The 10,119-nt window shown below is 35.6% G+C and overlaps 1 protein-coding gene across 1 annotated transcript in view; it reads left to right on the plus strand.

The window, feature by feature from the left end:
• SLIT2 (slit homolog 2 (Drosophila)) overlaps window positions 1–9,791 on the plus strand; it is a 114,625-nt gene extending 104,834 nt beyond the window's left edge. Inside the window, exons 34-36 of the mRNA XM_010153901.1 lie at window positions 2,074–2,362; window positions 6,649–6,860; window positions 7,944–9,791. Of these exons, the coding sequence (XP_010152203.1) occupies window positions 2,074–2,362; window positions 6,649–6,860; window positions 7,944–8,185 (743 nt within the window). The 3' untranslated portion in view covers window positions 8,186–9,791. The remainder of the gene's footprint in view (window positions 1–2,073; window positions 2,363–6,648; window positions 6,861–7,943) is intronic.
• Window positions 9,792–10,119: the final 328 nt, after the last annotated feature.

Consider the following 10,119-nt stretch of genomic DNA (forward strand, 5'->3'; position numbering starts at 1 on the left):
GGGGTCTTACCATTCACCTTCTTGAGCAGCAATTTAGTAATTTGCCTGCAGTCGTGTTCAGTGACCAAAAGCCAAAAGGGGGACAAGAACTTTCTTACCTCTCGGAAAATAGAGCTGAAATATTTGTTGGAATCATTTCTATGGCAGTTCACTCCTAACTGATTAAGAACTTTTATCTAAAAATTATCTAAGAAATACTGCTGAAGAATATGAGCGGCTTTTGGCTTTCTGACACTTGGTTACTTTTCTAGAAGAAGCAAAAAGTGTATAGGTTAAAAGCTTGCATTGTGTTTCAAAATATCTTCCATATCAGAGATTATATAAAAAGATTCTCTGAATTACATGTGATATACCTCATATTATCTGGTGTGATACATGCTTATATGGTTCCCAGAAATCATACCTAAATTTCCTGACACAAGTGTAACATCTAGAATAGCATTGCATTGGTGTACTTAGCCTTATGCCACTTTTATTTTTACAGTGGATAAATTCAGTGCATTTATTCTGATATTAGATCCCTCAAGCCATATACCTAAACATTTGCTGAGTCTTGCTTTCAAGGGAGACATCAAGGTGAGGAGGGCTTCATGACTCTGCCTTGTCCCTGGATTTTGAGAATATGGCAAATAATTTTGAGGAAATGGAAACTAATGATTGTTTGCTGTCTGAATCCTTTAATCTAATAGTCCCAAGCTTATTTTGCTTAACTGGTAAAAACAAAGATTAGGCTCTTTGCTAGTATGGGTGCAATATTGTTTATTTCTATAATCACTGAAGCTTAGCACAAATGAAATTATAATAACCCCTAAATCAAAGGTAGGTCTACTTCATTAGATTGCATAGCACTTCAGCATTACTCTTAACTCCCCAGAGTGACTATATAAAACCATTAGAAGTATCAGTTTACATGGTTAAGGAGCAACAATGCAGAACATTACCGCTTTCTGTGGTGGTTATCTAAGTAAGTACCAGAATTGAAAATTGTTAATTTTGCCTATGAATAAACCTGTGCAGCAAATTAGCATATTTATTTTCAGGTAAACATATCCTTTTCTAAAGCTCAGTACACTCTGATTTCCTTTACTTATTAGTCTTGGGAGATATGTAGGCATTTGTGTATTAATTATTTATTTAGATGCAATATCTTAAAGGCTATGTTAGCCAATATGTTAGCAATAATTTTACAAAAAAAAAAAAAAGAAAGCAAGGGATAGGAATAGAAGAAACTTCATTTTTACAAGGAAACTATGTTTAACAGTAATGTTCCGTCTGACTTAGTCCTAAATAAATAACTGATCACATGAGGTTAACTGCATCACACATACCTCCTGCTCCAGTTACACCTGTAACAATTACAGACTACGACAGAGGAATTATTATGAAAATGGTCAAATTCAGGGGGATTTGCACTATCTAGGGGTATCTACACATAAGTGTTGTGTTGTTGAATTATTATCTTTTTTTTAAACTGTAATTGCAAACTATGATTGACATTTTTATTAATCTGTTTTTAAGACATGCTGAACAAAAGTATTTTAGAAAGTACTGGAACCTTCTGCTGTTGAGCTTCTATTTCCAGGAATTTTCACTAGCAAAAATTCACATTTGAAATGTGTATGCCAGCTTCAAATTGATGAGCTGGTCCTACTAAATTCTTCTGGATTTGAGTATTTTATCAGCTTACAAAAAATCATGTATCAACTGCTAAATTTCAACCTTTTTTTTTTCCTAAGAATCAGACACTATATACTATCCTGGATGTAATTGCACTAGATCTAAAATAGGCATGTACTGAACTTTTTCACAGTTGTGAGCTTCCTGTATTAAATCCTATATACATCTCTTTAATTGGACCTAGAAGCTTTATGGGTCTGGACCTAGTTTACATGCATGTTTCACAACCAAGACATTTTCCAATCACTAGATCATTGCTCGTGGTTGTAGGCTGAATACCTAAGAATAATTAATTAAGAAGAAATATTTCTTTTAAAAAGTTTTTAAAATAGGAGAAATGGTATAGGAAATTGTACTAAATATTGCATTGATTATTTGCTATTATTAATCTCCTAGGCATGCCTGTGAAAAATAACATAGCAGCTTTACGCCAGTCTCCAGGACAGAATGGCACCAGCTTCCATGGTTGCATCCGTAATCTGTATATCAACAGCGAACTCCAGGACTTCAGAAATGTACCACTGCAAGTGGGAATTCTGCCAGGTTGCGAGCCTTGTCATAAGAAAGTTTGTGTGCATGGAACATGCCATGCTACCAGCCAGTCAGGCTTTTCCTGTGAGTGTGAAGGAGGATGGACTGGACCCCTCTGTGACCAACAAACTAACGACCCGTGTCTTGGAAATAAGTATGTCCTTCCTCAAGTCAGAACAGTAGTATAATATGCATATAAGTCTCCTGTTATATATATTTTTTCATAAAAGTTTACACTTTTTTCAGGGAAAAAAAATATTCTGGGCATCTAAAAGTGTAAAAAGTGTCCATGATATAGTATATTCTTTCCATAAACTGAATGAGGAAACCTCCCCAGTTTAGGGAAGCAGATACACGTCTCACTGAAGTTCTGCCTAAAGCCTAGGATATGCTTTTACATACTTCTGTATGGGCTACTTCTGTAATGAGTTACACTGGTGCAAGTCTTGGGATAACACTTGGTACTCAAGTCATTTAGAGGTTACAAATGGAAAAAAACACCTATTTGCTTATTTATAATTGCAAATAGGATTTGCAATCCATAGAATGACGAAATACATTGTTATTATCTAACGTTTTTCAAAAACTTGATACAGTAGATATATCCAATATTTTTTTATTTTCACAGTACCCCAGCTTTTAGCAGGAAAATTTTCTACCTTTATGGTAAACCTCTGTTTAAGTCCATGTGCACTAATTCCTTTTGCTGATTGGACTAGAACGTTTTAGGTGGGACATTCTATATAGGTTTATAGAAAGGGTTGTGTGTATATATATGCATAGAGAGCACAAAAGATATGTATATATGTGTATGTAACACTATTGATACCTGTCCATATTTATCTTTTAAATTTTCTGTAGAGACAGATTCCTTTTTTTTTTTTGGCTTATGGTCTCCCAGCACAAGAAGATCAGAAACTTCAGAAGTTCTAAGTTCTTTAGGATTTATTGGTCATGGGCAACAAGTTGTCAGTCTGTTTGCCTTACCACAATCCTTACTACAGTTTGGCCAACATCTTCCTTTTTTTTGTTTGATTTTTTTTTTTTTTTTTTGGTTTTGGATTTTTTTGGGTTGTTTAGTTGGTTTGGGGTTTTCGTTTTGTAAGCCTGCTAGGATTATTTACCTTCTGCTTTTTCAGTGCTCTGACCTATGTAACTTTTGAGGACCAGTGGCCTGAGTTTGCTGAGAAATTCTAAGATGACTTCCAACTCTCATGTCTTCTCACATAGTATGTGAGGAGAGCCTGACCCTTTAAAGCTTTGTACACAAGTTAGCATGCTTTACAGTGCAGTCAGTTAGCATTGTTTACATTGGTTATAGACTCTTTCAGGACTATGAAATTTTGAACTCTTCCCAAAGCCATAGCAGTGAATTCTTGTGGCATATTATTATAGTACTTCATTGTTCATGGGTCTTTTTCTTACCCTGGTTTATTTCACAGTAACTTAAGAGATATAGAAAAGTAGGCACAGCAGGTTAAAAAATACAAGTTTGAAATCTATATCACATACATTTTATACTTTAGTAGACAAAAATTACATGGCACTGTAACCATCAAGTTCTATAATAAGAAAACCCAAAGAATTTCTTTGAACTGTCCTTGAAAAATTAAATTCTATATAGGTTCTTATAACTATACACATCAGACCCAAACTGAGTGCTTTTTGCAGTAAATTACAAAACTTGGCGCATATCAGATACAGGCAGTATCAAGGATAGAATTAAGTGAGAGCACAACATGAGTATTTTGTTAGCTCTTGAAAGTATGGGGTTTGTTTCAGCTATATGCAGTGCTGTGAGGTTTTAGAAGACACAGCCAAACCAAAATTGTTGATTTGGAGTGAAGGAGGGGTTTTTTGTTCTTTAGTTCCTGGGGAATTTGATTTTATGTTTCTTGATTCATCTCTAAATCCTGTCAATAGAATAGATGCATTTTGTCCGTGTAATACAGTGTAACATTCCATTTGATCGGAGAAACAGACTTGTCACTGTGACCTCTGTTTCGAAAATGTAGGGGATATTTTAGAGGTCGCTACACACCATGAAAAGGCTTAAGACTAAGATTTATTTTACCTAAATCTTAGTGCTTGACTTAGGAACATAGTGCCCAAAGTATGCTCTATAGCCAGTAGAGGAATGAACACATTCTAAAGAGTAAATTAGACCTCAAGTGGTCTAATCACACCCTGGATAAGCTCGTTTCTCTCCATAAATGTATGGGGAGCTTATCGCAATTACACATCTAACTTGAGTGCCTGACATAGGTACCTAAAATTAGATAAGATGAAACTGTGCCTGAGAGTTTGCACTTAGCTTGATGTTCCTTTCAGTGCAGTCTGAAGATGAAATTCAGGGCTTCAAAGAAAAGGTGGAAGCAAAAGTATGAGAGTTGGCATTAGCTAAGATTTAATCATCTTCTAAGTCAAGCAGAACTTTACCAAAGATCCTGACACAGATTGCTTTGATATCTAAACAAGCCTGTATGGAATATGACACAATGTCAGTGTCACCTGAGTAACTTCATAGATGTCCTGAAAGTGGTTGTTTTGTAAATGGTGAAGAGATCAAATGCTAAGCACAGTGAAAACTAAACAAAAGCTATCTACCTTGTGATACTGCCTAAGCCTTCAATTTTGAGTTGCTTCATCTAACGGTCTTGGAATATCAACTTCAACCATAGGAACAATTTGGAATTTTTTAGGGAACATAATTGCTTCAAAACTTCAGACTCTTGCATACTAGGGAAGTCAGAGGTGCTTAAGCTATTAGTTACATTTTATATTTGCAGTTTTTAATCCCAAACTGGATGTTTGGATGGAGGCTGTGTTGTGCCTTCCGTTTGAATATCCTGTGATGAGACTGACTTCCTATACTTTTTCTTCCTAGTTACACCCTGCTAAAGCACTTGCACAGAATTAAGGGTCAAGATGGGAGAGTTGTAATGTAGATTTCACTTATGAGTGGAGCTCATTGCCAGAGTGAGTGTTGTGCATTCTTTTCAGTTTTACTAGATTTCTTACTGTATGGAAGGAGTAGACTACAAAGCAAAAAGTTTCCAGAAATACAGACTGTAATCTAAAAAAATTACAAAATGAGATGATGTTCTTAACAGAGCTCTTTTTTTTATTATGAAATGCAATTTTATATGAATTTTTGTCTTCAAATTGAAAAAAAGGATTTTATTTTTGATTGATTTTTTTTTTTAATCTAAAGTTTTTCATCTGTTTATTTATGAATTTACTTACTTGGCTGCCACAACCTACTAAGAAGGTTGTAGGCTCAGGGATCTTACAGTACAGAGAGAACCATTAGGGAGGGTGTCTGTGACCTTAAATGACAGGATTGCATTCCTCTCTACAGAGGAATCATCACTGTGGTCTCCCTAGGAAACGGTATGTAGATAGGAAACTTGTATATCAAGACAACACTTGAAGAAAATAACATTATTTCTTGGAAGAAAGTTATTGACCCTGTGCCACCAAATGAACAAGGGGAAGTGATTTTAGTCTGAGTCATTGGTGATGTTTTCAGAAGAAGAGTTCCCCTAATCTTCAGTTTACACCTAGGAACAGGTAATTAAATATCCTCCTTTTGGGAAACACTGCCTCTCTCTCAAGAGAAGTCCAGCTATGTATTCCCATAACGTACGTCAGAACTTAGCAGATGCAGCTTAACTCACAGCCTTTTTTGTTTAACAAGATTTGAGCCCGTCACAAATGTTTACCAAAGCTCAGCTAAGAGTAGCCAGTTTAGTCACTTGGGTGAGACCTGGTAACATACAGCCTCATCTAGTGTGAGCTTCTGCAGGAGTATTAGATGAGTGAGTGCCGTTGGCGTGCAGTGCAGTGCAGACCTGCCTCAGGCAGTACCTGACCGCCCTCCTGGCAGATGGCAATGCACACTGCTGTGTGTAGTGGGGGAGCGTGTGTTCGGCTTTGAAACTGCCATGGCTGGGTCAGAAGAGTTTCAGGTAGGAAGTGCCTGACCTTTCTTTGTGCTGGGAGCCCCACAAGTCATGAGTGACAGATTGCTTTTTTTTTTTAATGAGGCAAGAACCAGAATTTCAGGTGAGTATCCTTTTTCTCTGCTTAGTTCTGTTGGATTACGTTTGGGTTTATTTTGCTGTGTTCTTCTCAAAAGCATGCTGAAAATGTAGGTGGACAGGAAGTGTTGGTTTTAATAGCTGTGGCCTGTAAAAGTCTTCCATAACACATCTACAGTGGCTGTTTTCTGGTGAGACAGAGTTCTTACTGCAGCTTGCTTTGTGTAAACCTGCATAACCAATTATAAACCACTTCACTGCCCCTCACTGAAAAATTCCATTAGAAACAAAAGCAATTTCTACTGAGTACAGTCCAAAGTATTTGTAGTTAATGTTGCTTAGCCTGAACTTTGATGAATAATTTATTTTTATTCTCTTGGGCTTGTTTCCCCTGTAGATGTGTGCATGGTACCTGCTTGCCGATCAATGCGTTTTCATACAGTTGTAAATGCCTGCAGGGACATGGGGGAGTCCTCTGTGATGAAGAGGAAATGCTGTTTAACCCCTGCCAATCCATCAGGTGTAAACATGGCAAATGCAGGCTTTCAGGACTCGGGAAACCATATTGCGAGTGCAGCAGCGGATACACGGGGGACAGCTGCGATAAAGGTAAAAAAAAAATAAACTGATGTGGTTGTTTCGGTCCTAGAAAAAAGGCTTCTTTCTTACAACATGAACAGCCAAAACATTACCCACTTTTTTTTCCCCACAATACACACATTTGGTTTTTCTTTTTTTTTTAACCATTAGAATTTATCTCGATGAGAGAAAAATCAAACTTTTTCCATGAATTTGTTTACATTTTGAGGATTTTTTTCATCAAATGTTTTGCTGTGAAAACCTTTCTCTTTTTTGCCTTTATTCAGAAACACATTTTTGCGATATTTAACTATTACCTTTTACCTGCTGTATCTTTCTGTATTTATTGTTTCTCTGCCTTCTGCAACTGAGAAGCCAAATCCAATGATTCTGCTCCTAGTTTTATCACAAACTCTACTTTTGACCTCTCAGCTTCAACTGATTTATCACAGCGAATTATGCAGGTGAGATGGATGAAAACAGGATGACTTTTCCCCCTACCTTTTTCTTTCTCCTTTGTCTATCAAAATTCTCCCTCTCCTTCCCTTACCCCAGATGGCATTTATTTTATATTGTACATAGATGTGAATAGAATAGAAGAATATGGTTGTAGAACTTTTAACAGATGTCTCATTTTTAGCTGATTTTATACCTCAGTAATTTATGAAGTTAGTGGAATGTAACTTGTATTAAATAACAGTTTGAATAATATTAAACTCCAAGTCTAGTAAATTAAATTGCATGCTCTCTGAAACATTTCCCTGTAATAAATAGAACCAGCTGCAAGCAATGTAGGAACAGAAGATGTGTATTTTTATAAAAGAGGAAAAGGTTTAAGCTTCCAATTTTCTTGTCATTGTAATAGCTTTGTATTTATGGTTTATATATACATAACGTAAACTCTGCTGAAAATAGGAGTATAGGAAACAAAACTCAACATTAATCAAATTATGTTTGGTAGAGTCACTAGTTGCCAATATACAGTCCGAGTCAAACTTCCAAATATCAATCCTAACTGCAGTTAGAAACACAGCATCTTCCTTAGCAATGTCCACCATGCTTTGACCTGTGTCTCAAAAGTGTATCTCTTATTTTAAATGTTGTTTCCTACAGAAATCTCTTGTCGAGGGGAACGAATCCGAGATTACTACCAAAAGCAGCAGGGGTATGCTGCGTGCCAGACAACCAAGAAGGTATCGAGACTAGAATGTAAAGGAGGATGTTCAACTGGGCAGTGCTGTGGACCACTGAGGAGCAAGAGACGGAAATACTCTTTCGAATGCACTGACGGGTCGTCATTTGTGGACGAGGTTGAAAAAGTGGTGAAGTGTGGCTGTACAAATTGTCCCTCCTAAGTGTCCCTGTCACACTTGTCTTTTGAAAATGTTGTATACTTATTGACCGTGTCGGACTAATTAATGCTTCATAGTGGAAATATTTGAAATATATTGTAAAATACAGAACAGACTTATTTTTATTATGAGAATAAAGACTTTTTCTTCATTCGAAAAAAAGATTCAAGTGCTTGAACTGAGACTTCTCATAACCAAGAGGAGCTTTGAAGAAAAAAAAAAAAAAGACCTGGTAACATTGCAACAGAGATGGGAAACTTTAACTGCTTTTAACATGGATTCTTCTTTATAACATGCTGAAGATACACTGACACTATACACATGTGACTTCCAACTTAACAGCTCAGAGATGAAATATTGACCAGAACAGGAGGCTTGTTTTTTCACTTTCGTATCAGTATATTTTATTGTCTTGACAGACCATACCAATCACTTCCCTCTGGATGAGGAAGCATTATGAGTGAAAAGAATCAGATTATACAGGAATAACAATTGTATGAAATACATTTTATCTTTTGGAATTATTAAGCATCTTGAGAAGATGGGGTCCCATTTAATGGATGGGAAATAGGAGATATGAGAATATACTATAATCCTGAAATCTCCTGATGATGTATACTTTTATGTCAGCATGTTAGCAAAAGAAGCATAAAAAAGTGTTTATCTGCCCTTTTCCAGTATTAATTTTTTGTAATATAAATGTTTTGGGGATGAGAAAAATAGATTATTGATGGATAAATTAGTAATAATATGGATTTCTGTTTCTATGAGTTCTAAACAGCTCTATACAGTATTCGGTTTCATTGAGAAATATTTATTGTATAAAAGTACATTGTACTTAACCCTTTTAGGCCATCCCTTTTACTGTTTTTCAGTGCTTTAATATATATTAATTTATATTTGTCCCAGTATTTTGGGTTTTTTTTTAAAGGACTTAAAAATCAGGATTTTTTGCAATAGAACTAACGTAGCATGTCATTTTGGGGTAAATGTTTTCAGTCTGTTCTTTCCTCCCCTTCCCTTTTTCTTTTCCTTAGAATCTGACCACTTGGTGTCACTGAATCTGAAAGTGATGACAATCTGCAGTTTTCACACACAACAGATATTCAGGACACCTTCCAAGAACCTGTAATGTATGACAGAAACTGTCTTTACTCTAGGTGGCAATTGTAGAGAAGTTAATTTTCCCTATATACAGTACTTACAGAAAATAAGATGGCGTGTAGAAAATGACATTAGAAGGTAGATCTTTATAAATTAATATTCCCATGGAGCTCTTTACCTTTTTTTTATAAAAAAGAAAAAAAAAAAAGGCTGTGCTATCAAGAACTGTGACTTTCCCCAAATAATAAAACTACTTTACTGCCCTAATGTTCCCCATGTTAACATGTTGCTGCTAAATTATAATGTAGAATTGGTAATCACTAGTGGGTTGTGTTCTTCTTTCAGTAAAACCCAGGGTACCCTGTAAAAATGCAGATGTTTTTCAATTTTATTTTATTATTTTTTTTACAAAAGAAGTTAGATGTACATGTGTAATGCAGTGTGCTTTGTCTTATTTGGACTGATATCAGTAATGCTACTGATGTTTGTAAATTAAACAGATATTTACTTCATTAACAGCTTTTATTTGTATTCTTCTGAGAAGTTTAAACTGTCCAACAGCCTTTAATTAAGCATCTGTAGTTGCAAAGAGTATTTGGTAAAAACCAGAATAAAACCCAACCCTAGATCTAGTGTATTCATTGCTGAAAATCGGAAGAAGGAATTAATGGGATTATTACACCTACAGGCAGTGGCATCTGAAAATGTTGGTTCATTACGAACACAGCTGAACTCGTACCAAAACTAACAAAAAACTTATAAATAAAGTACACTGCAGGAAAAGGTATATTGAGTTTATCCTAATATTTTAAAGGTTATACGAATGGCAATTT

The sequence above is a fragment of the Eurypyga helias genome, unplaced genomic scaffold (assembly GCF_000690775.1).
Source record: "Eurypyga helias isolate BGI_N326 unplaced genomic scaffold, ASM69077v1 scaffold6136, whole genome shotgun sequence".
NCBI classification, from domain to species: Eukaryota; Metazoa; Chordata; class Aves; order Eurypygiformes; family Eurypygidae; genus Eurypyga; species Eurypyga helias.